Consider the following 26,135-nt stretch of genomic DNA (forward strand, 5'->3'; position numbering starts at 1 on the left):
AGCCAAGACAATTTCAACATATCCATGCAGATGTCTCCTCTCCCAAAACATGCATGCAATCATGTTAGTTAATATTGACCATCATTTTTGCTCATTCCCTGCCACCCTTTTCTGGGGCGCAGGGAACGAGAATATCGTTATTATTTATCAAAATTGTCATTATTATTGGGATTTTGGTGACATTATTATTTATTTTCTTGGTAAAGAGACAACAGAATTGGATTAAAAAAATAGGGATGCTGTAAATTCATGCCTAAAGAAACGGTCTTCAAAAGATTTTCACTCCCTCGATCCCCTTTGTTTCAGTCTTGTTCCATCAAAATAAAAAACAACAAACGTCAACAATATATATATATATATATATATATATATATATATATTCCATTCTATCACTTAAATTAATGCATTGAAAAATTTGTAAACTTATCATCTAATGTTATATCATTAAATGATGAGAATATGATAAGAAAAATGATGATAAATAGATTTTTTTTAAAAATTAGATTATGAACGCAACTCCAATCTCTATATATATTTTCTATTTATATAATATAAGAAAATAAGAAAAGTTAGAATCCTCTTCTTATTCTGGGCTGGCTGTGAAATATAATTACGTACGTACGTTCACAGTACAAGACCTCGATCCGCATAATTCCATTCACGTACGCTTCAAAAAGGTTCAGAATTACACCTTCACAGAATAATTACATTCTCATTATAAATACCATACTAATTTTTGCCTTTTTTAAAAGAATTTTTCGTGATCTTTAAAAAAAAAAAACTCTTCTGGCAAGATTTTCATGCCACCAACTACGTATATATATCGATCCTACCCAGCCGCCACTTCTCAAACCCGAAAAAACAATTTAAACCGCTCCCGAGTTAATTCAAGAGTCATCGGCTTTGGACATTACCGAGAGAAGACTCGGCATCGGCTTAAACAAGGCTGATCTGCGCCGCTGCTGGCCGTGCGATGAAGGCCTAATCAGAGCCGACAAGGCTCTTCTCATGACCAAGTCGCCACCCTCCAGTACTCCTCCTCCGATCCTCACCAGTGAATTCTTCATCGCCGACCTCCGAAGACTCAGCTGTTGCGACTCCGTTCTGTGTTGATGGCCATGCTTGACGCTATTTTCAGCAGAAGCCTTGTGCATAGAGCATCGGAAAGAGCCGGGGTGCGTCGTAGGAGAACAGGCGCACGCGACGTTCTTCTTGCTGGATGACACCGCAGTGTTGTTGGCTTGCTTCCTCATGTAGATCGAAGAACGTCCCGGAGAGGTTGGCCGCTCGATGGAAAGCCGTACGGAATAATATGGCGAGGTAAAGGAGGAGCGGCGTCCGTGCATGTCGGCGGGCTTGGCGGATCGCGTGAAGAAGGTCGAAGATCGGGAGGCGAAGGTCGAGCTCATGGAAGCGAATGCCGAGGAGGATGGGCACCTCGACGGCAACGATCTCTGAAACGCATGAGAATCTTGAACGTTCGATTTGTTTCTTGAAGATGAAGCCATTCTAAGTTCTAACGCCACTCTTAGCGAGGGAGGGTGAGAGTGCAAGTGAAATACTTGGAAGGGGATCGGTATAATTGTAATTAACGAGCTGACTCGAGGGTATTCTTGTAACGTTCGAAGCTGCTGAATCCCAAGTTGAGTGCCGTTGGTTTAGGGGTTTAATCCAATGTTTTGAATACCGTACCGGATAGCGTACCGGTCAAGGTACTGGAACGAAATATTTCGGTACTGGTACCGTTTCGGGATAGCGTTTCGGGATAGTCGATCTATAAATAAATTATATATATAAATATATATAAAAATTATATTCTAAAATAATAGTCTATATATAAATAAATTATATACAAATACATATATATATAAATTATAATAGTCTAGTCTGAATTGAGGGTTAAAAAATAAGTTTGTAGTTTGAAAAAATAAAAAAACGAAAAAAAAAAAAAAACACACAGGCCGAAATATCGGCCAGTACCGGCCGAAATATAGGCCGGTACAGGCCGAAATTGAGGCCGGTATGACCGGTACCGGCCGGTACGGCCGGTATTTTGGCCGGTACGGAACAGATATAGTACCTGTACCGGCCGGACGGCCGAAACGAAAAATTTCGACCGTACCGACCGGTACAGTACGAAATTTAAAACTTTGGTTTAATCAGATGAAAAATCGTAAATGGACGTAACTTTTAGACACGTGATACAATTATGTTTTAAATAACATTACTTTATAAAAATATTCTAATGTGCTGTTTACATTACTCATTTATTGTAACATTTAATTATTGGTTTATAAATAAAATATAAAAAGTAGTCTTGGATCAATCATTTTAAGAATAAATGCTTTTCTTCATCCTATTTTTGTCATTTCCTATTCACATATGATGGCAAGCCAAATTTCACGTGGATGTCATTTAATAAACAATTCTGTTACAAGTACTCGCCTTCGGGTATCCGTTGTGGAATCTTCTGACGTGACGTCAGTTTTATATTAAAAAAAAAAAAAGACTGAAGAAGACTCAATTTCAGACCTAGGCACCAAACTGGATTTCAGATTTCAAAAACCAGTGTTTGCGCTCTAAAAAAAAAAACGCAAGGACTTCCATCTTCATCGTCTTCGTGTTGTCTTCATTGGCCATCTGACCAACGGGCGTCAAGTGAGATAAATAACACTATTCATTATTTAATATCACATAATAAAATAGTGATAAAATAGATAAATAACATTACCCCCGCATAATACTTAGGGTACGTTTAGATGTTAAGAGTATCTCAAATCATCTATGAATAATAGTAAAATAGTTTATGAATAATAGTGAACTGTTTATGAATAGTCATAAATGTTTGTAAATAGTAGTAAAATAGTCTAAGATGGTCTAAGTTCTCAAATGCAGCCTAAATATGATTGTGAATGCATTGGAGTTTGAGGGGATTTAAGGAGTTTAAATGGTTGCAAACATGGTGGCATGAGTTCATTTGTGCCACTAGATTAAACTCTATTAGATCCACGATGTAAAGAGCAAGCCTTTTACCTTATAAATATGATAGAACTCGATTTAAAAAAATTAATTAATTGTTGTTTAAATCATATCTTACCATATTAAATAAAGAATTATTAATGACGTGTCTTCCATACTCACCATGCAAACTTGCTAATAATAAACAAAGCCGAATGTCGGATGGGGTTAGTACTGTAGCTCTCTCATCCAGTTATAGACAAGAACCTCGTGGTGGCCTTGGAAACGATAAGAGTATGTTCTTAGCATTTCATGAAAGGATTAAGTGGAACTGTTTACATATTAAAATGCAGACAGTTTTTTGTCACGATCCAGATTGAGGGGAAATATCCACCAATATCATGAACCTCGTACATGTAAAGGGCAAGGAAAATGAAGCACTCATACCTCCCACGATGCTTATCCTATTTTTTTTTAAAAAAAAGAAAAAAGAAAAAAAAGAAAGGAAGATTCATTTTTTTTCCTATTCAGCTTTCTTTTCTCTCAAGAAGATACCTGTTCAATATTTAGAGAATGAGATTAGATAAAAATTTTATAAATAATAACTAAATAGTTTGAGTTAGGCACGTTTTTTATAGTGAGTTGAAATAAAATGAATTGAAATAAAAGTTAAAAGTTGAATAAAATATTATTATAATATTATTTTTTAAGATTATTATTAATTTGTGATTTAAACTCTCAAATAATTTCTTATGATACGTTCGATATTCTTTATAATAAACATAACTTTATAATTTAATGTACCCTAAAGATTTATCTTTTATATTTCTTTATTTTTCATAATCTCAGTTGCGTTCACACACTTCAACTCAATTCGTTCGCTAGGACAAATATAAAATATATAGTTGAAAATTTCAACTTGAAATATCCTTAGAACTGGCATAAATTACAGACGAAACAACCCAGTATACATTTCTATAATGCGGTATTAATTCTGTGTTCTACAATATACATTATTACACCAAATCTTGTCTTCAATCCAGGAGGATTGAGGTTGACAATTGACGAACTTCTCTACAAGCAACTACGTATATATCCCTTGATAAACATGGCAGCTAATGTAAGTCTTATTTCCAAAAACTGTTTGCCAGGCGCAGCTGCAGCAAACTCTGCATCAAAGGTTGATTGTAACAAACTCTAGCAATGGTAACTATGTGTGGGTCTACAACCCATAAAGATGGTCATGCAGCGCTCAAGCAGTTCTCCCAAGTCCCATATTTTGAGCTGAAAGTACCCCCGCCACTCTGCTGTGCATGCTCGGAAATAACCGCTCGAGCACAAACATCCCAAGTCCTTGCTATCTGGCCAAGCGACATGGGTTGTGAAAGGGTTCGTAAAGATATGCTAAACCTCGACTTTGCCTTCACCGAAAGATCTTCATACTTCTTACTGTCAAAGCAGAATATCAAACCCAATTTTGCATGTTAGAGATGAAGGATTTCTCAGATAAATACTTCGGCTTTGAGGATAAGGACGGGAAGTATGGATTAACAATTGGGGTTGAGGAATTCATAAATAATCATATTGAGGAAAGGTTTGAAGTCACTTACAGCATTACGATATCCGGCCATAAAGAAAGGTACCGAAACATGAGGCCCATGTTTCCACAGAAGAAAGAAGGAAACCAATCCAATCCACCAAAAACTAGGTGATAAATGGATGAAATTATTCGTTTCATGGTAAAACCAACAAAATATGAATGACCTTTTTCTTTTTCTGAAAACTTTAGGAAGCTACAAATGAAATACAGAGGCTCTATTTCATATAATGTTCATTTTCTTACAAGGATTAAAAGAAATTGTTATCTTCATTAAGTCCGGGGAAATAAACTTCATATCTTGAATTTATGCCAAAAGCAAGGTATAAAAGAAAAGGCATAGCGAGAAATTCCGTTACCTGACTTCAACTGGAAATTTGTCCAATAGAATTGGGGAGCAATTTGGATAATTTGAGGGAACAAGCAATCTTAATGGCTGAATCGGTGACTGCAAAACAGTGAAGTACATATAAACACAGAAGATATTTTACATGAACAAATTTACTTCATGTTTGAAGGTCCGAAAGCCCACCATTTGTGCAGAAGTGTACTGAGATTTCAAGTTTGGACTGAGAGCCACGGCAATGAAAGAGCACTTGACAATGGTTCCTTCACCCCCGTCAGCAGCGGCAGCTGTGGCAGTTGGATCGACATCTTCATCACTGATATCAACAACTGTGTCAATAAGTCCCTGGTTTATCTCCCTTATTTCTTCTAAAAGAGCGGGATTAACCTGTAACAGGTACCACATGATTTATTTATACTGAAGAAGCCGATATGGGCATGATTACCATAAAATAAAAAACTTACCAAGATGGGGGGACTTGGTTTCTTTTTTCATGATGAGAAGAACTAACTGAGAGAAACATGACTGTTACAACAAAACTACTTGCAGCAGCAAATTTGAGGCAGAAAATAATTGCCACAAAACGACATAAATTTGTAGATTTTAATGCTACAACTGCATCTAGTCAACATTCATCAATACAATACTGTATTGCATGTACCCACACCATAAGGGCTCCAAGGAGGTACATGTGCATCATCCTTTATTGTGTGAAGAGTTCAAGGCACGGGAAATTTGGGACCATGAGACTCATGCCATACTTTTCTACAGCCTGTGAAATTACTACATCGACATTCAAGGTGCGCCTCAAAAATGCCTTTTTAACTCTATAATAAAAAAATGCTACCATTCTTTTAGAATTGTGTGAAACAAGCTGAGTTTTATACCTCAATCCTAGGCCTCTTGACACTAGAAGTTGCAGTTGACTCCAGGTCAGACGTCTCTGAACCCATCAGCTGCTTGAAATTATCATTCATACTGCCAGCTGATGAGACAACACTTAAGGGCATGGCACTTGTGTAGCGCCTCATTTTCCTTGCCCCATTGGTTCCATCTTGTGTGATGAAATTTCTTGCTTGGAGGCGGCACTTTGTCATGGCAACCAAATCCTCACCAACAGCAGCCCTGGATCCATTACCTGGTGCTGAACTTGCTATCCTATCGATCATGCTCACAACTGAACCAATGTCACTAACAGAGGCACTCAATGCTTTAGGTGACATTGATTTTACCTGAATTACAATTACAAATAGAATTATATTGCTTATAATCAATGTGAATAGAATAAAAAAAGAGAAAGGGATGTGCACCCTAAACTACCAATAGGCTTCAACGCGCACTTGAGTTAAGATCTGATCCTTAAGATGAACAATAAATAGATCACAAGGTATAATTTTAACAATCCCTAATGGAAGGAGCACATTGAAAATATTGATAGTTAAGGGTGAGCAATGCAATTTTTTGTAGTTTATGGTTGGCATTGCAAAAAGGTGGTAGTTAGAAGGTGTAAAATGTAATTAATGAACAAAGAAAAACAGCAGATAAAATTTTCCCCTTTTGTGCTAGAAATATCATCAAGTGCCATAAAAGAGCATGGTGGGAGAAACAAAAATTAACTAACCGCTTTAATTAAACGTTCAAGAGGTTGTTCTGTAATGCTTGACTTTCCAGAAACATTCATCAAAGCATTGCCCAGAGTGCCATCTTGACCAGTAAACTCAGCGAGCAAAGGTGAGGCTGATATCCCAGGGGTGCCAATGGCAAGGGATGGAACTGGTGCTCCCACACCACTTGTCTGTTGGTGCCCAATATTTCCAGCATTTGAGTGTGAGGAAACACCAGTAATAGGTTTCTCAGCATCCCCAGGCATAGGAGAAGGAGCCAAAGGAGTAGAAGGAGATGGGACAACAAAAGGCGAGCTTGCTGATTGCAGAGGTGTTCCAGCTTTAGTGAGAGATGATAAGACATTTTGCTGATCAATCTGTGGAGAAGAGTGTTGCAGAATCTGTGGGGACGCAACCTGGAGTTGGGGTGAAGATATAGGAAATGAACCTCCTGATTTTAACTGTTGGTGGGAATAAGCAGCACGCTGGCCTGCAGATAGATGTTGCTGAAAGACCCCTGGCTTAACACCCAACCCCTGTCTCATTTTAAGGTCATTTACATCATTGATTTGATGAATCTGTGAAATTTGGTGTGTCTGCAACTGTGCTGACAGCTGCTGCTTTGGTTGTTGGTGTAACTGTTGCTGTTGCTGCTGCTGATGCTGATGCTGCTGCTGCTGCTGATGCTGCTGCTGATGCTGCTGCTGCTGCTGCTGCTGCTGATGCTGCTGCTGCTGCTGCTGCTGCTGCTGATGCTGCTGCTGCTGCTGCTGATGCTGCTGCTGCTGCTGCTGTTGTTGCTGTTGCATTATTTGCTGCTGCTTCTGAAGCAATTGATGCTGCATCTGACGCTGTTGAATTTGTTGTTTGAATTGTGTCTGCAACATTTGCTGTTCCTGCTGTTGTTTCAGATGCTGTTGTTGAAGGATATTGGAATTTGACTGAAGAGGATTGATGCTTGGCTGTAGCCCTTTTAATCCACTCTGCGAGGACAAGGTGCTGACGTTTGCCTGTTGAGAAGAAGTCACAGGGTTTTGTTGTAGAGATCCCATAGCCACCGGCTGTACTTGGCTCATTGTATTGCCCTGTCCTGAGTCTAAATTGGTACCAGGCTGCAATGAGTTCATCAGGTTTTGCTGTGTGGTCGAAACCCCAGATAAAGAAGACATTGAATTATGCTGCAAGCTCGTCATATTGTTCTGCTGCATTGTCGCCACAGAACCTTGTAAGCTCATTGATTGCAACTGAGGGTTCATTTGACTTTCATGGGGCTGCATTTGAGTAACTTGAGGCTGTGGTTGCTGCATGGAGTGCATGTGAGACTGGGGAAGCTGTCCTTGCTGCAGTGAGGAAACAGGCTTCCTGGGCCTGTTTGTGTTTACAACATTTAATATCTGCTTCTCATAGAATGACAACTTCTCCTTACAATTGGGTAATATATTGCTTTTGGAAACCTGTAAGAATGCCATAATACGCTCCAACATAGCCTTAAACATTTTAAACCGGTCAAGCTGCTCTGACTTTGGTTGTTGTGGGAGAGAATCATGCTGGAGAACAAAAGAATACTAAACATAATAAAGACGAACACTAGTAATGTACACAGATCAAGTTAGAATCATAACAAAGTGATTTCCGATTTCCTTTTTCTTTTTTGCTTTGGGGGAGAGGGAGGTTCTGAGCTGATTAACCAACTGCTTTAATTTCAAGCACTTGTCCACCCCAAAGTGGTTGTTAATATTAACATACTTATGTTGGGTACCATTTCCACCTTTTAAGTATAATCGGCAAGGCTGAATCATGAGTAAACTCAGTCAATGAATTGTGCAAGGAAAATTTTGAAGATTAACATACCTGCTGCAATTTTGTAGCAATTTTCTGGTACATTTCATTTAATTCAGGCAAGTACATCTCCTTCAAAGCTTTAATCTGCAACATAATAATAACAAGACAGATTATCAAACTCTTCAGTCCTTCAGGTTCCATATTATAACAAACATTTGTTGCAACAAACTCTTCATTTCAACTCAAGTACAGCATGCCAAACATTTCTACCTAATTTCTTCAGGTTCCATATCTTTTTTTTTATAAGTAAAATAGGTATTATTCATCCATTCAACTGTCAATTACAAAGTCAGAATATGCCCTATTTATGTAGGAGCATTAGAAACTAAGAAGTCATGCAAATCCATGCCATTAAAGTCCACAACAATGGCCCAAGTACAAGGAGTCCTAAAAAATAACATTTTCAGCTCCGCCCTAATTCAGGTTCCATATCTACAAAAGAAATTTGTTGCAACAACTCAAATATCCCATCCAAACATCATAATCAAGTTCCTGCAGGAAAGAGACTATGTTGTGTAGGTCTGACAGCAACACTAAGGTCAGAAAAGCATGCCACACTGTGCTGCAACAGTGGCTCCATATGGGGGAACCAATCTTTCTTTCCAGGGAAAAAAATGAAGAGCACATTCTCTAGTGCAAGGATAATGCTTTGTTCTCTCTTCCATATGATTTAGTCTACAATTGTTATTTCCTGTTGTTTCAGCAACTATGGTTATTGCAATTAAGCCACAATCTCACCTCCAAGGCTCCTACAGGCTACAAGGAATTTTTCCTTAAAACATATAACATAAGTGTACTCTATCCAGTGAGCAATTATAGGTCATGGCAAGTTACCTTTTGATAGACCTCTTGCCAATCACCCCCATTTGCATTCCCCGTCTGAGATGTCGAATCAAGAGATGCTACAAAAATATAAACATATGTAAATATGAGCACATGAAAGTCAAATAAATATCTATTTATAAGGGAAATAATCAAGATAATATCAATGGCACATAAATTATCCGCGACAAGAAATATCATTGATGTCAAAGAGTCTTCATTCCAAATGACATAAAATGTCTATGTAAACAACTCTAGCATAAACATATAGGACATCCTCGCATTAAAAGTGAATTATTTTCACCCCCTCTGCATGCAAATTACTTGAAACACCCCGTTTAGTTTCAAATTGATTTACTGTGCATCCCTCATCCACAATAAAATTTCTTTGAGGATTCCATATGAGATTGCTAAATATTTCGGAGTTTGTGGGACCAGTAAATCCTTTAAAATAAATGAGATACAACAGTATTAGCCTATTAGGCATGGTGCCAGAACCAGTTTTTGCCACAATACAATTTACAAAACTAGAGATTTGACCTCTCAATTTCACCTATATACCGAACTAAAGTGAGGAAACCAGGTTGAACAAGCATGGATATGCATAATCGGCATTTCCCAACACAACCTAGATGGACCAAAACAAGCAAGTATCAAGGTAGTTGGAGGGTTGTGCCGTCAGAGAACTGAGGCACCCTTAATAACTGTGGGCAAAGTTTATTTTCCAGAGTAGTTCAATTTTTTTTTTTTTGGCTGTACTGTCAATCTGCCTTTTGTTTTTAAATAAACATCAGTTACCAAAACCTCCAAAAAGGGGGGAAAACACTCTAATAATCTAATTTGGCTTCCAGAATATCTGGAGCCATTAGACCCAGATAAAATTTCAAAACAAGATGGCCATATATGGAGCCAGTGTATACACTAGAATCAGAAAATTGATGGCCTGATGAGGATCAAATATATATGTGCCAATGTTAATCAATTGCTCAATATTGGAATCAATGTTGGGAAAAAGACAATGTCTGTTACACATATGCTTTTCATAGGAAAAGAATCCTTGACTAATATTAATAATCTTCAAATGTACTAGACAAACAAGAAAATGATGAGGACGGCAGAGGTTGCCCCAGGACAAGCCTAACAGATTTACATATTTTTTTTTATAAGCAAAACAGATTTACATATGAAAATAATAAAACAAATAGAAAAGCATTATTGAGCACAATGCATCTCAAGAATGTACCCATGGTTCGAACTTGTACAGAAACAAAAGAGAACAGAGAGAGAAAGAGAGATTTGCAAAATCGAGGATGATAGACTTGAAAGATGAATTAAGACAATCTAATAAAATAAAAGCACCATCAAAAGGGATTAAAGAACAAGAAAGAAAAACTGCAGAAATGCAATGGCTTACTCGACGATGTATCTGGAACGGCTCTTTGATATAACTGCTTCTGCTGATCAATTACATTCTGTGGTTGAAGTAAGGTACTTGATGGTTGACCTGATGCTTGAAGCCTTTGCTGCATATCCCTTTGTAATGAATTTGGCTGCTGTTGCATACCCAACTGTTGTTGCAACTGTGAAGGTTGTGACTGAATCTGAGACATCAATTGCTGTTGTGGAGGCTGTGGTTGTGATTGCGATGGCTGTACTTGAGTTGCTAACAAACTAGATGTGCTTTGTTGTGGTTGTTGCTGCACTGGAATTTTGGACTGTTGTAGCATGTGTACTGCCTGCTGCGTAGTTTGCATACTTGAGTTAACAGACTGAGCTCCAAGCAACTGCTGTTGCTGCTGTTGTAACCCAGAAACATTACTTTGAGAGCCCAACTGTTGCTGATTCATACTAGAGAAGTTGTTTTGCTGAGCCATTAATTGTTGTTGGTGCTGCTGCTGCTGCATGGTCTGAAGATTATTCTGCTGGCCAAGCAGCCTCTGTTGCTGCTGCATGTCCCCAACACCGCTCTGTTGTGCAATTAATTGGTTCTGTTGCATATTTGCAGCATTTGGCTGCTGCGGTTGATGCTGCTGTGGAGGCAGTATTGGCTGATGCTGCATTGGTGCTTGCTGTGGATGAATAACAGATGCCTGTTGCGGCTGTTGCTGCTGCCTAAGAACTGAATGCGGATGTTGCTGAAGCATGGAATGTGTCGCCTGTTGAATAGATGGCTGCTGATTCTGCTGAAGACCAGAGAGAGAAGGCTGCATGACAGATGATGTTTGCATGGCCGATTGCTGAGGAGATTGCATCTGATTGGTTTGCAATAGATTTTGCTGTTGCTGAATGTGAGATTGCACAAGTGAATGTGGGATGTTTCCCGGCTGGAACTTCTGCTTCAAGAAATGTTGTTGTAACTGCTGCTGGTAAGTATACTGCTGCGGATTCTGTGACTGTTGCTGTTGCTGCTGCGGCTGCTGGGAAACAACTTGTTGCCTTCCTAGCATTTGCCGCGGATTATTTGCAAACATGTTGGACGGAATCCCTTGACCCATTGAATTCCCCACCGAGTTCTGTGAAGTTCCTGATATATTCTGTACATTGGTATTCTGGCCGACAGCATTTGGGATAGAAGTCTGGTTTATACTAGAGGCAGGAGGCAGTGCAGATGTTAAAGTTGGAGTGGCTTGAACTCCAGCAGACGAAACACTGTTCTGAATGTTCTGCGATAACAGTTGCCGTGATTGTGACGAATTAGCTGACAATTGGATGGGAAGTGGTTGCCCTTGATTGTGAAGTTGGGATTGCACACCAGACATCCCTATTCAATGTGAAAGAACAAAAACACCAAGTTATAGGAACAAGTGTGGAAGAAAAATGAAAGGAGAAAGAAAACAAGTAGTAGAGAATACACACAAGCAATTTCTAACCTAATGGACAAAGGCATTCAATAATTCATCTTTTTGATGAACTGTTTAAAAATGAACAGAAAGAGATATCATTTATATCCTTCATATTCAACAACTCAATTTATTTCTTGTAACCTGTTTAAAGGGTAAGACAGTCTGAAAGATGAAACAATTCCATATAGCATCCAACTTCTCCAATACCACCATCAATAAAATGTTGGCAATGTTACATTTGAGATATTAAAAGGGACCGTCTTCAGACCATTCAACAGGACCATACATCCATGTCCACAATGAGAAAGGCAAGTCAACATACCTAAATACAAAATACACCTATACGCATAGATGTAAGGTATGTATGTATATCAAACTAGAGAAACCAACTGGATGGACTTATATGTAACCAATATCATGCAAATGAATCTTTAATGGTTTTACCTGGATCTGGGGGCTTATTGCCATTGCCAGTAGAGTTGGGTGGCAAAGAATTGGCTGGAGGATTCTGAGACTTTGTTTCCATTGTAAGCATCTTTAGAGATATTTTTCGTAGGTAGTCTCCCTGAAAAAAGCAATTACAAAAAAATAAATAAATAAATAATGCAAATAGAAAAGTATCTTCTGAGGTATTTTGTATTCTGCTTGTATAGATACTCTCTACATGTACATTAATCATGAAATGAAGGGACCAAGTATGATGGATGTACCTGACTTGTGGCAGCAGTAAAGATCTTTTCCTCAAACCTGATAGCTATTTTCCTGAGTTCCTGCAAACCTTCTTGACCAGAAACGGGTAGATGCCTCTTCAATGTATCCATTCTACCAACATAAGAGATATCCTTAATAAGTTTTTTTTTTTTTATAAGTAGATATCCTTAATAAGTTACCAGCCATACAGGCACAAAGAAGCTATTAAAAGAACAGAATTCCAAATTGGTAAACCATGATAGCACAAAAATGTCCAAGAGATAATATACATAATGTTCCAACTAATATTACGAAGTGCACAGTGTCCCACTCAATAGTCACATGATAGCACGCCTTTCTTTCACATGATAGACCACCCAGTGATCCTGAGCAGATTCTATTCCCAATAGCTTATTTGGAAGATGTGTTAGAAGTCTTTGGTTTTAACTAATAATATAGTATTTGCCATTGTAACTCCTATAAACCAAAGCTAAGAAAATATATACCCATGTAAAAGAACACACGTCATGTCAGCCATAAACTCATTTCATAGTTGTAATGGTGATACATAAATCAAGCTTCACATATGCACACGCATTGTGAAGCATGTGTATTTTTGCATTTATTTGAGCCCCGCTATTTATGACACTCCAAGTGTAACCTCACTTACACCATCCATTGATGCCATCATATCAACCATAAAAAATCGATTGCCTTGGCTGTCTACCACATCAACTGGGTTACAGTTAGGGTGTTACGGGTAGAATTTTCCTTTATTTGAACGACAATAGTGAAATCTACACTTCTTTTCATTATTTTAAACATCTTCCAATATTTGTAAATAAACAACCTTGGTTCTGCATTTTGTGTTGTAAATTATTAATCTCAAGCTCCCCGCGTCTTTTGACCCCATCATTGTTTATTTGTTTTCAGCGATGCCCTTCACTTTTCTTTTAATTTGCAGTAATATTTAAAACCGAAAATGGATCTTATTAAGTCATACAGTATTGAAATCGATGCATGAAGAGTAAGTCAAAAGGAAGAAAATGAGAAACCAAGCATTTTTTTTTTATACGCGAGAAACCAAGCATTAGAACCATCTCCAATTAGTTCGGGAACTGAAGTTCTGTATTTGTAACAACACATGCACGGTCTTATAGCCACTGGTGTGTGCACCACACCCTTCACTTCTGATGCCACAAACTAAAGAAGACATGCAGTCAATCTAACAACAATTTCGATCATGGGAGTAACATTCCCTAGTTTCACATAAAGCAAGGGTGGTACAACCCATTAGTCATGTGTATAGGAGTCGGTATTACCTCCAGGGGATCGAGTAATTCGTGGGTTAGACTAATGAATAGGTTATCAAGTTCCGAAGAGTCGTAACCATGAATTTAGGATACTCTGTTCCTTACGATGATTTTTGTCGTCATTTTCGACACCTGAGAATAATTATTAACCATTGCCAGTTTTTTTTTTCCCGTTCGTTATTTGATTCGATAAGAAAAAAAATGCCAACTTCAACAATAAATGAAAAAAAAAAAAAAGGGAACTTTCAAATCAAATACACCCGTAAAAAAAAAATGAATGAAAAAGAAAAGAGAGAATAGAAAAGATCAGCAATTTATTCATCTATAAAGAATAAAAGGATAGAGAGATATACATTTTGCTGACAATTCTCTGCCGAGCTTCGGGCTGCAATTCGGTCCTCCAATCGCCGGCGTCCATGGTGGGTTCCCCTGCTCCTCCTCCACCTCCTATCCCTCCTACAGGGCCTTGGCCTGTGGTGGGCCTCCAATTATTGGTATCCATCAAACTTCTCTTAATAGTTTACAACCAAATCGAACACCAACTCTTACAACGATTTAATCATGTTCATATTCAAGTCGGAAAGAAGTTATAGAAAATGAACACCGATTTGTTGAGAGAGAGAGAGAGAGAGAGAGAGAGAGAAAGAGATGCGACGATGTAGCTTTGTGGGAGAAGCGGCTAATTGCAGGTCGGGAGGAGGTAAAGGGACACGAGGGAGGAAGGATCGATGAGAGGAAGACGGACTAGGGCTGTGGTAAATTGGAACAGGAATATATTTGGCTTGATCAAATACTTAATGCATCTATAATCTATTGGATTGCTTCGAAAGAGGTTTTCTTGACTTAAGTTTCCCGTGGCCGGTATTTTGTTTTTTTTTTTCAATTATGCTTTTAAGAGCCTGTTTGGCTTGGGAGAAAGTGACACGGCGATGCTTTCTTTTCCCAAGTGGCATTCCTCGTGTCACTCTTGCAATAATAATACTAATGAATCATATCAACGACATTAATTAATAAGATTGAACACGGCTTCTCAGAAAAGTAAAGAGGCATTCGAAAATCCGACCACCTATGTCATAGGTTTTCGGGGGAATCTGGGAATAAAAAGGATCAAAACCAACAAAAACAAAAAATAAGGGGAGGGACCTATGCAAATCCCATTCTCTTCTTTTAAGTTCTCAGCTATTCAGTCAAAAGGGTCTAGCTTTTTCCATGATTTATAGATATTCAAAATAGAAGCTTGGAAATTTTTCTTTGGTGTTTAGCTATACTGTGTTTGCTATGGAAGTCCATGTTCTCTAGAACCATGAAAACAACTAATTAAGGGAATTTACCGGTTGTGAAGTAAAATCTATCTTGGGATTTCTTCAATGATTTTTTCCGTCGAAAGCATATTAATATGAATCCATGAGTAATAACGATATCTATTCTTGGTAGAATTAGCTATTACTGGAGTGTTGGATTCCGGAGAATCCCACCCTTATGTCGTTGGATTTTCGACAGTCCAAAAAAAAAAAAAAACAAATCTATTTACTTAAAGAGAAAGTGCTTCATACACAAATAAATTTTGCAATAATTAATTTATAAATTGATATGATTTTATATTTTAAATATAATTTATAATAAAAATAATTTTATAATTTGACATATCACGTGAAATGATCTGTGAATTTATTTTTTTTATAATTCTTTTATACCTAAAGAATTTCTTTTACATATTGATTTTCAAAATGCCTGTTGTACCCTCGAGTTGGTGAACTAGAAAATAAAAAAATTTAAACCATTCCTTAATGAGAAAACGGCAGTCGACCCTTTGTGATGAGTTCTGGCGTTATGCCTATATATCCACTTGAAAAAGTCTACTCCTACTGTCTAATTTCTAACTCTACACATAAGCTGATATAGAAAACCGGGTTTAAGTGAAAACGGTCTAGTCTTGTCGAAGCCACTTCCCTTTTTACCCTTCTCTCTTTGTTTTCTCTTCCTCGTTTTACTAACGAGCCCGGTTATACATCAGCTGTACTCTCGGCACACTTTACATGGTGTTTTTTTTTTTTACTCAACACATTAGGTGTGCTGCGGCTACAACCAACAGTAGGTTGATGTAAATAATTTTTCTTTACAAACACAACAACTTTCCCTCTCTAGCTTTTTTTTTCTCTCTCTCTCTCGTTCATTCATCTACAGATTCTCGATGATATTAAAAAAAAATTATAATTTATTTTGCTCTCTTCAAAACAAGAAAAATGGAGATAAACGGCCACCAAATGGGTTCTTTTACAAAAAAAAAAAAAAAAAAAAAAAAAAAGATCTCCCTTCCCATTAAAAAAAATATCCAAGTATAACGTTAAGATGCGATTCTTCCCCTACGTTTTATCATCCCCCCTAAATCCCGAATCATCCCAGGTGACCAATTCAAATTTTTTCCCCTCGCCTGTAGAACCTTTCATCACAGACGACTTCGATGTTCTCTCTCACAGTGTACAAATTTATATCTTCTGCAAACATGCTTTTGTAAACATGTAAAGGGTAAATGCTAAGTCCCCGTACACTACACCAAGGCTTTGGTAGGCTAAGAGCAAGATAGTCTTCCAAGACTCCTTCTGAAATGCAGCAGTTAATGTCAATCCAGTTACAATTCAAATACTCTGTTGTTATGACAATTACAGATGTTTTTGGATTACTAAAATTGTTCGTCCAAATTACGAGCAAATTTTCCGTAGAAGAGGAGGAAAAAAAATCAAGGGGAAAAAAAGGAGGACAATGCGAGAAAGAGAACCTTAGAGTCGTCTATGAACAATGCGGGTGAAAGGTTCTGCAGGGGAGAGGAAAATTTTTGAACAGGCCACCTGGAATGATTCGGGGTTGCCACTGGGTAAACCACGGGATTTTTTCAACGAGTAGAATGCATGTTTTGAAAAAATAATTAAAAGAAATTCACCTCACCCGGGTGTGTGGTGTTGGAGAAGAGAAATTATTATTGCAATCCACGGGCGTGGCCTGCAATGTAGTCCTAGCTCGCGTTTCATTTATTGATGAACCCAATCATTTCCAATACGTAGCAAAAGTTGCAAAACCAAGGAAGCTTACATCCAAAGCTTCCTTCCTTCCTCAGTAAAATCCAGACATAGCTCCCTTCCTTCCTCAGTGAAATCGCGTCACCCTCACAGATCCATTGGCCCACTGACGTCGATGTCGCCGTCGCCGTCACCGTCCCCTTCCTTAAGAGAGGGCCCAATCTGCCCATGTGTGTTTGTCTCTCTCTCTCCATAGGCTATAAGGTGTAGATTTATGTAATCAATTTTCTCTTCTCTTTTATTGTAATCGCCTCCTGGTCAGTGTGAGAAGATGTAAGATTTAACGAAGGGAAACTAGTGTTTTCTTTTTAAATATTCAAGAACTTGGGTTCAAGCCCCTGTGAACTGAGAATTTCCCATAGGGCTTGCATCCTTCTAGATGGTGAACCATACGTGTGTGATAAAGTTTAATATTTAGATGTAGATTTAATTTATACCTTTGCACTGGACTTCTTTTTCTCGTGGTCTCATGGTTATAGTGAGATTTTCTCACTTGGACTAAACTGCAAGTCACGAATTTAACTACTTTTCTAGGATTTATCGTAAGTGTAGATTCATGGTTGTAGTAAGAGTAGGTGGCCCAGATGCACGGCAGTTTGAAAATAAAGAAAAACAAAATAAAATAAGCACGGTAATTCACACAAAATTAAATTGCTGGAAAATAAAGAAAAACAACCAAAGCTTTGTAAATGGCAGTGGAGGACCCAGATGCACGCATTTTGCAGATGCCCAGACGCATGACATAGAGAGGGAAAGGGAAATGAAATGAGTTCAGATTTCTGACCTTGTTCTTTATTTAAAAGTAAGGATATTTTGGTCAATTTTATGATAAAAGTGGGGTCTTTTAGTCTATTCCTATATTTGGACTGTAAATGAGTTCTATTATGTAGACTGTACATAGCACTGCTCATTAGAGAAATAAGGGCCTAAGATTAGAATTACTCATATGCACTTTGAATAAAATTTGCACCTAAAAAGAATGCTGCTTTTGCGACAAACCACTTTCAATTGAAGAGACACGAGTGAGTACTGCATGTAGGGTCTGTGCCGTATTAAAAAAAGAATAATTTTCTATATAACCATAAAGTGTGTAAATGTCGCGTAATTACCTTAAGAAAGAGTGAAGTTTACTATTAAAAAATTAATTTTTTCTTTGAGTTCCATATTTTATTCATTTTTTTTCAAAATGATTACGCGGCGGTTGCACAATTCACGATTGCAAATTTTCAGCATTCGAATAAAAACTCCTAAACAAAGTTAAAGATATCCATAAATATTGTACGTTACGACCTCAGCCTTGCGATTAGGGGTGCTATCCGCCTTCTACGGGGCGCGGGAGGGGGGTAGGGTGGGGTTTTCACCCCTATCCCCCGCCCCGGTGGGTGGGTGCAGGGCGAATTCCCAATCCGTCCCGCCTTCGCCTACTAAAAAAAACACTATATTTTACTTGGTTTAAAAGTTATTTTTAAATCTAAAAGTAATTAAAAATACATTTTTAGACCCAAATTATAAATTTAAATTTTGTAAATATGACTATAATTTAAAAAATTATATAAATTTTAAATTTGTTAGTGTATATTTTATATAAATTGTAATATATTAATTTTTAAATTTGTCAGTATATACTTTATGAACAAATCTAACAAATTATAATATATATTTATATATATATAAAAGTAAATGGAGTTGGTCCGCTTACTTTTATATTTATATATATTATATGTAAATATAATATATAATATATATTATAATATAAATATTAGGCCCCACTTTCCACTACTCGCGATCAGTCACAAGCCAACAAACGATGCATGACATATGCTCAACCCCCGGCCTGGGGATTCAAGAAAGAAAGCCCTTGTGGATTCACGGAGAATCTTCCACAGTTGATTTATATCTAATGCAGTTAAAAATCCCAACCGATGCTAGCAATCTCTGCAGAAATTCCGGGTTGGTCGGCAAAGTAGATCCTTCAAAACGCCAACTTTGATGCCCATATATAATTTGACATAATTATCACGGGCTGCCTCCACCTTCTCGATCGGATTATGCCATTCTCCGCATTTACTCCCTCCTCAATAAAATCATAGTCTCATTGGTCTCACAAGCCAACGTTAAGTTCTCTTAATCTAATTACACTCTTCTTTGTATTGCCCAAGGTTTTTTTTTTTTTAAAAAAAAAAAGTGTTACAACTATATATAAAGAAATTTTACAAAAATAAATCTATAAAAATTGACATAGTTTTATATAATACGTTATATCTATTTTACAATAAAAATAGTTTTACGTCCAATCCAACGTAGCACATCAAATTATATCGATTCGTGAGTTTATTTTTATAAAATCTTTACAGCTTTGCTTTTATACATGTAAAATACTTAAGGCTATAAAGATAAAAGCATCATAACTAACGTAACTAATTAACATAATTAGTTATCTAATAATGGCTAAAACATTTCTAAAAGATCTCCCTTCCCATTAAAAAAAATATCCAAGTATATCGTTAAGATGCGATTCTTCCCTTACGTTTTACCCACCCCCCTAAATCCCGAATCATTCCAGGTGACCAATTCAAATTTTTTCCCCTCGCTTGTAGAACCTTTCACCACAGACGACTTCGATGTTCTCTCTCGCAGTGTACAAATTTATATCTTTTGCAAACATGCTTTTGTAGACATGTAAAGGGTAAATGCTAAGTCCCCGTACACTACACCAAGGCTGTGGTAGGCTAAGAGCAGGATAGTCTTCCAAGACTCCTTCTGAAATGCAGCAGTTAATGTCAATCCAGTTACAATTCAAATACTCTGTTGTTATGACAATTATAGATGTTTTTGGATTACTAAAATTTTTCGTCCAAATTACGAGCAAATTTGCCGTAGAAGAAGAGGAAAAAAAATCAATGGGAAAAAAAGGAGGACAGTGCGAGAAAGAGAACCTCAGAGTCATCTATAAACAATGCGGGTGAAAGGTTCTGCAGGGGAGAGGAAAATTTTTGAACAGGCCACCTGGAATGATTCGGGGTTGCCGCTGGGTAAACCACGAGATTTTTTCAACGAGTAAAATGCATGTTTTGAAAAAATAATACAATTCTGATTGTATTATTGTATACAATCTGGAGTTACAGCTTTGCTTTTATACATGTAAAATATTGAAGGCTATAAGGGTAAAAGCATCATAACCAACGTAACTAATTAACAGAATTAGTTATCTAATAATGGCTAAAAAATTCTAAAAAAACAGAATAGAAATTTAAAGATAAAATTGTGTTAATTTCAACATGATGAACATGCTAGCTTGCCCATATTCAACCATCCCATTTACCAGCAAGAAATGCCAGTGAAAATAAATAATTTAGAATGCATTAATGATGGTATTAGAAGCTTGCTTTTTTTTTTTTTTTTTTTTTTTATGATTTTTGTGGCGAATAGCCGAATACTAGCACCTTTAATTAATTATTCTTTTTTTCATAATCATCATACTGATCAAGGTTTTTTATAACAAGATTACGTTGTATTGGCATGCAGCTGCATGGTCATGTCATCTGGCGACTCGCTGTACATGCGTACTAGGTTGGGGGGTGCCTGTATGGAACAAATTAAAAAAAAAAAAAAAAAATATTGGTAACCATATTTTAAAACTAACCTACCTAAATAAACAGACCAAGTATACGTCTTATTTGATATAATATTTTTTCAAAGGAAGGGACTAATTCCAAGTTATATTTAAAAAAAATTTGAGAGCAAAATGATCATAATTTTAGTCTGCATGCATGGTTTGAAAGTATTCCTGATCTTTTGTTCATAATATTAATTATTTACATGCTAACGTACTTATTTATTCTCGACGTTTATATACCAATAAATGATCTCTACTAATTACTAGTACCATATGCATGCAACCTCAGCCGCGAGCTTTAACATGCAGAGATCAAACGCTTAATAAATTTTCCCTCCCGTGGCCTAGCCTAGCTCGAGTAATCTTACGTACAGTCGTAGAGTTTGTAAGTATCGTGTAGTTACTTTTAAAATGTATATAGTCTACTATTAAAAAATTAATTTTTTTCTACGTAAGTTTCGTATTTATTTATTTTTTTCAAAGTGACCGGATGGTACTTGCGCACTCACAATTACAACTATCATTTATCTAAAAATAATACATAGCCAAAAATTCATCATTTAAAAGGGAGACAGAGCAAAAGAATTTGGGGGCTCTTACATTCGTGAACTACAAACTACCAATACAATCTTGTCATCATGGCATTCTTGTACTCCCAAAAAAAAAAATTTCAAGCCAACTTTGCTTTAAAAGATTTTTTTTTTTTTTTCCTTATCCTAGAAAGATCATAGAAACTGATCTTTCATATGAGAAATTTAAACCCAGAAAGGAAAAAAGAACAAAATTGAAAAAACAGTAATCAATTTCGATTCGTATAATGGAGTATACACGAGAGGCACAGATCGAGGTAAGCCACTATGTACTAGTGGTATTGATTGGAAGATTAATGCGAGTGCAGCCATAAACCGAGCAAAACGCTTGCAATATCATCAAGAGCAAGAAGAAGATTACAGCCAGCAATGCGAGAAACCGCCAAGAACCAACAACGTAAAGCTTGAAGGCATTGCCAACTTTAACACTCCATCTGCCACTGTGATGCTTGTTCACATCTTCAATCACCTTGTCTAAAAATGGCACTTTTGTCAACCTGATAGACTTGCTCATTCCATTCCATAGGTTTGCCACCTCTGCATCGCTCTTCAAAAGGTTCAGGAGGATCCCTCTTTCTCTAAGTGTTTTCACATCCTCCTCAGTGTCAATAATTCCATTCATTAATTCAGTGTATCGCGTAAAAACCAATGGCCCTGATGCATTCGAAGCTTCATATGCAACTAAGTTCCTCAAAACGACCTCCGTGTTGACGTCTAAACTAATGGTGGGGAGGTAAAACGTGCCTGTCTTTGCGTCAAAAGCAATGGTTGAGATGCTGCCATTTGTGGGCAAGAAACGGATCCCGGATGTTGAAAGCTCAGTCACAGATGGGATTGAGATTTCCTCTACCGATGGTGGTTTGCTAATGCTGTCGTTTGAGCTTGAAGCCTTGTCTTCTGCCTTGACGTCTTCTGTTTTCGAAAAGAAGTACTCCACAGGTTGTTTTATAATCTTGAATACAGGAAGGTTAGAGAGGATTGTCCAAGGCAATTTTAGGATGACTTTTACGGCTCTAGACAGCAGAAACTTCTTGATAAGACGTATTGGGCCGCCACTTATTTTCGATAGCAGCTCCCAAATCTTATCGAAGGCTTGTTTCACGTAACTTGAATCTGTAGGAGAGTTTTCCTTCCCTTCGATGCCTTCATCGCGATCCCCAGCTTCGGTGATTTCGGATGGTTCTTCCACTTTGGGCACGATCATTTGGTACAGAAAGTCTAGCAGGTGTGAGCCCTGGCAGACCTGAATCTTTGGCAGATCTACCATCCGCTTAAAAGGCGAAATTTCTTTGCAGAAGCCCATTAGCATTGAAAACAACATATCATCGGAAGAATCCAGGGATGATAACTGGAATTCCAACATCTTCCTCAGCACTAACAAAGGAATCTGATTCTCCAGCATTACCACATCTCTAAGAATTACGTTATGTGCTGATTTCCTTCCTGTATAGTCCACCAAGTGTGACATGCTAGAGGAAACTCTTGTCAGCACCTTTCCTTCTTGGATGGTGTAAGTTTGAAGGAACTCAAGCAGGAATGAAGCGTCAATGGCCATCATCCACGACAAAGTCTCGCCATTGAAATCCAAGTACTTGTGATAGCATGCTCGGATCCTCTGATCAAGCCGTGTAAGTTGATCAACAAGATTTTGGTACTTGCGGCTTTGGAGCTGCTTTTGAATTCTTCTGGCTGCCGCTAGCTTATACCTCTGCATCTCATAGAGCTCCGTACGCCAATAATGGTAAGGACCGAGAGCAACTTGCTGTGGAATATAAGAATCTGGAGCGCAAACCAAAAGAGCTTTGGGGACATTGAAAATGCATACGGGAACTTCCTCATCATCCTCATCAAGCTCTTCTTCGAGGGTTCGACGGATCTGAATAACCCATCGAAGCTCATCGAATTTGGAATCAGATTGTGATGGCATGCTGGATTTGGGAAAAGACATGTTTGTTTTTCTCGGAGAGATCGAAGAAGGTTTTGGTATGGTGTGGGAGCAGTTTTTGATGCATTTAGTGAAGATGGGAGTTGGAAGAAGGATGCATGTATTTAAGTCGCATAAATCCACGTGCATTAATATATAATTTTAATGAGTTTTTAATGAAACTGCTTTGCTATAAGCAAATGAAATGTGTTTCTCACGCTTTATATTATTTTTACATTTTCTCAGCTTTATCTCTATCTCTGTTTTTTTTCTTTTGAAAGGAGCTTGATCTCTAATCTCTATCTCTAAAACCAAGGATGGGGATAGATTTAGTAATGGAATAAACGTGCATTGCATTTCGATTATATACTAGGAGTAAATAGAATGGACATCGTTTTGTGACATTTACCTAACCAAAATGGCGTGGTCCCAACACGCGTTTAATTTTCAACATGTCAGGGCCGGCTTGAGAAATTTGCAAAAATGCTTTTTATAAAATGTGATTATTAGAAAATCATATAAAAGTTGAATAAGTCTTAAATTTAAATAATTTTTTCCAACGGTTCATTAATTTGGCGTAGACAATGTAATTAATTTAAGAAATCCTACATGAGTATTAATGTCTACAGTTTCTATCTTCTTTTCAGCTTACTAATTAGAATGTAATGGAATGTCTCACTTTGTATACTTTCTGTGTATTTAGATATTGCCTAGTTTCATTCTACTCAATAAAGATTCTTATTTACTTATATATATATATAAAAAAAAAAAAAGTATTAATATCTACAGTTTTGACTTTTGGGAGGTTTTGGTTCAACTTGTAATTTTGGCCACAAAATTGCTTAATTTATACGGAGGATGTTACCTATAGCCATGAAGTGTACAAACACTCATAATATTTTTGAAAAAGAGTAGAATATATTATTAAAAAAATATTTTCTTTATATAAATCTCGTATTTATTTTTTTTAACAAAATATTATATATAATTATGTATTTTACGACTGTAAATGTCATTTCTAATTTATATATAATTCATGAAGAGACATAATTGTTTGTTTGTATCGTATTAATACTAATTGCAAGCTGTACGTAATAGATCATGATTGGCTGTTTAGAAATACAAGTTTTCTAAATTTTCTACTTTATTCAACTCTGTAAGCAGGCATGAAAGAGAAGTAGACCAAACTGGCACAGCTCATCCTAAGAATATGTTCCTATTGAATTACGTAGGAGTGGCCTTCCGGCTTCCAGGAACTTGTTCTTCAGATTCTAAATACACTCGATCGTGTCTCGATCGTATGGTTCTCATGTACAAATATTGTTTTTGTAGTGAGGTACAATCTCCATGTTATGGAAATTTAATATGTTTTGCTTAATGATTTTTCTCTATCTTTGTTTTTCTTTATTATTTAGTTTTTTTAAAATTAATAAAAATGTTTCAAACATGTGATTGTTTAAAGAGTAACGCATCTTCCATTAAATAGGACATCAAACAATCTAAAATATACAGAATGTTTGAAAAATAAGACAAGATGAGATGAGAATCTTATGAATAGTAATAAAATAATTTATAAAGAGTAATGAAATAGTTTGAGTTAAGTAGTTATTAAGTTTTGAGAGATGATAAATAGAAAATTGAATAAAAAAATATTATAAAATTAAAATATTATTTTAATATTATTTTAATTTTAAATTTTGAAAAAATTAAATTATTTTTTATTTAAAAATTTGAAATAAATTATAATGATTAGTTTAAAAATATTTATGTTTAAATATTAATTAAAAAATAAATAAGATAAAATAAGATAAAACATGTTATCAGACATCTTTTGAGTTCACGCCGAGTTCACGCCTCACGGAGATTTATACCCCTGGTTCCAAACATTTGTATCTTTTTTTTAAAAAAAAAATATATGTGTGTTTTTTTAATAGTATCTTTAAAAAGAAAAACACACAAATACTAAAAAAATAAAAAATCCAATGTATTTATCCGTACATTGGGCAGGATTTTCGATCACCTAACATAATTCTAATCACTAAAATATTTTTAAGCACAGCACGGAGAGGTTTTATACCGCTGGCGATGATCTCCGACGATTCCACCGCCACATCCTCCTCCTGCTCTTTTACCTCACTTTCCGCTCTAACTCAGGCCTATCCTTTCTCCCACGGAAACTCTATGATCGAGGAGACCCGCGGCGTCATGCATCTCTACCGCGATGACGTATCCTCCTATCTCCCTGTAAAGCTCATACACGAAGTCGTATGGTTCAAATTTTGACCGAGATAACCGGGCTCGTTTGGGAGTTTACGCTGTAGAAAATTGACTATTGAGCGACTAAGGAATCTTTGAACTGACTTGCTTGTGTTGTAACTAAGGAATTATTATTCTTTTGCATATCGGCAGTAAATTATCGTTAAAAAACAAACTCGGCTTCATGACATTTCTATGCTAGTATTTTTGAAGACATGGACGGGAAAAATTTTAGAAATATGAAACTTGGAGGCTAATGTAACATTCAAACACTCAATTCTCAAATTATTAAATTCATCTCAATTGAAAAAAATTTTACACGTAAGATTCACAAAATTTTTCAACCCAACACATTTTTACACTTAGGATTCATAATCTTTTTTAACTTCTCATAAATATATCTAAACCTATCTTAACATCCAAACGCATCTAAACTCACGGTCTCACAAAACTCACTCAACCATCTCAACTTACTACTATTCGTAAAGAATTCAACTCATCTCAACATTTAAACTCATCTTGAATTGTATTCTCGGAGACTTCCATTTCCGTTTGGCTGCCAAATTGGGGCAAAATTCTAAATAAGATTTCTTTAAGTTTTTTCTTTTTCCTAGCCTTTATATGAGAACGTCAAATCCTAAATTAAGTCCGTATCTAACA

The 26,135-nt window shown here is 36.7% G+C and overlaps 3 protein-coding genes across 9 annotated transcripts in view; all 3 read right to left on the reverse strand.

Annotated features, from left to right (window-relative positions):
• Window positions 1-635: 635 nt before the first annotated feature.
• On the reverse strand, window positions 636-1,630 carry LOC121246167. The gene has a single exon (XM_041144199.1). The coding sequence runs from the start codon at window positions 1,506-1,508 to the stop codon at window positions 888-890; it is 621 nt and encodes a 206-aa protein (XP_041000133.1). The 5' UTR covers window positions 1,509-1,630; the 3' UTR covers window positions 636-887.
• A 2,210-nt stretch (window positions 1,631-3,840) lies between these two features.
• LOC121246162 (mediator of RNA polymerase II transcription subunit 15a-like) overlaps window positions 3,841-26,135 on the reverse strand; it is a 29,924-nt gene continuing 7,629 nt past the window's right edge. For 2 of the 7 annotated variants that reach the window (XM_041144195.1, XM_041144193.1), the window contains exons 2-9: window positions 10,584-11,565; window positions 9,182-9,249; window positions 8,357-8,431; window positions 6,523-8,052; window positions 5,789-6,133; window positions 5,088-5,288; window positions 4,915-5,003; window positions 3,841-4,407 (exon numbers count right to left, since the gene is read on the reverse strand). In XM_041144195.1, coding sequence (XP_041000129.1) covers window positions 4,200-4,407; window positions 4,915-5,003; window positions 5,088-5,288; window positions 5,789-6,133; window positions 6,523-8,052; window positions 8,357-8,431; window positions 9,182-9,249; window positions 10,584-11,565 — 3,498 coding nt within the window. In that variant the 3' untranslated portion in view covers window positions 3,841-4,199. Of the gene's footprint in view, window positions 4,408-4,914; window positions 5,004-5,087; window positions 5,412-5,788; window positions 6,134-6,522; window positions 8,053-8,356; window positions 8,432-9,181; window positions 9,250-10,583; window positions 11,931-12,456; window positions 12,578-12,722; window positions 12,835-14,368; window positions 15,004-26,135 lie in introns of those variants that run through there. The other 5 variants (XM_041144190.1, XM_041144188.1, XM_041144189.1 and 2 more) reach the window with 5 other exon arrangements.
• Window positions 21,490-23,408, reverse strand: LOC121246164 (putative UPF0481 protein At3g02645). The gene has a single exon (XM_041144196.1). The coding sequence runs from the start codon at window positions 23,367-23,369 to the stop codon at window positions 21,561-21,563; it is 1,809 nt and encodes a 602-aa protein (XP_041000130.1). The 5' UTR covers window positions 23,370-23,408; the 3' UTR covers window positions 21,490-21,560.

Source organism: Juglans microcarpa x Juglans regia, chromosome 1S (genome assembly GCF_004785595.1).
Source record: "Juglans microcarpa x Juglans regia isolate MS1-56 chromosome 1S, Jm3101_v1.0, whole genome shotgun sequence".
In the NCBI taxonomy this organism is placed as follows: domain Eukaryota; kingdom Viridiplantae; phylum Streptophyta; class Magnoliopsida; order Fagales; family Juglandaceae; genus Juglans; species Juglans microcarpa x Juglans regia.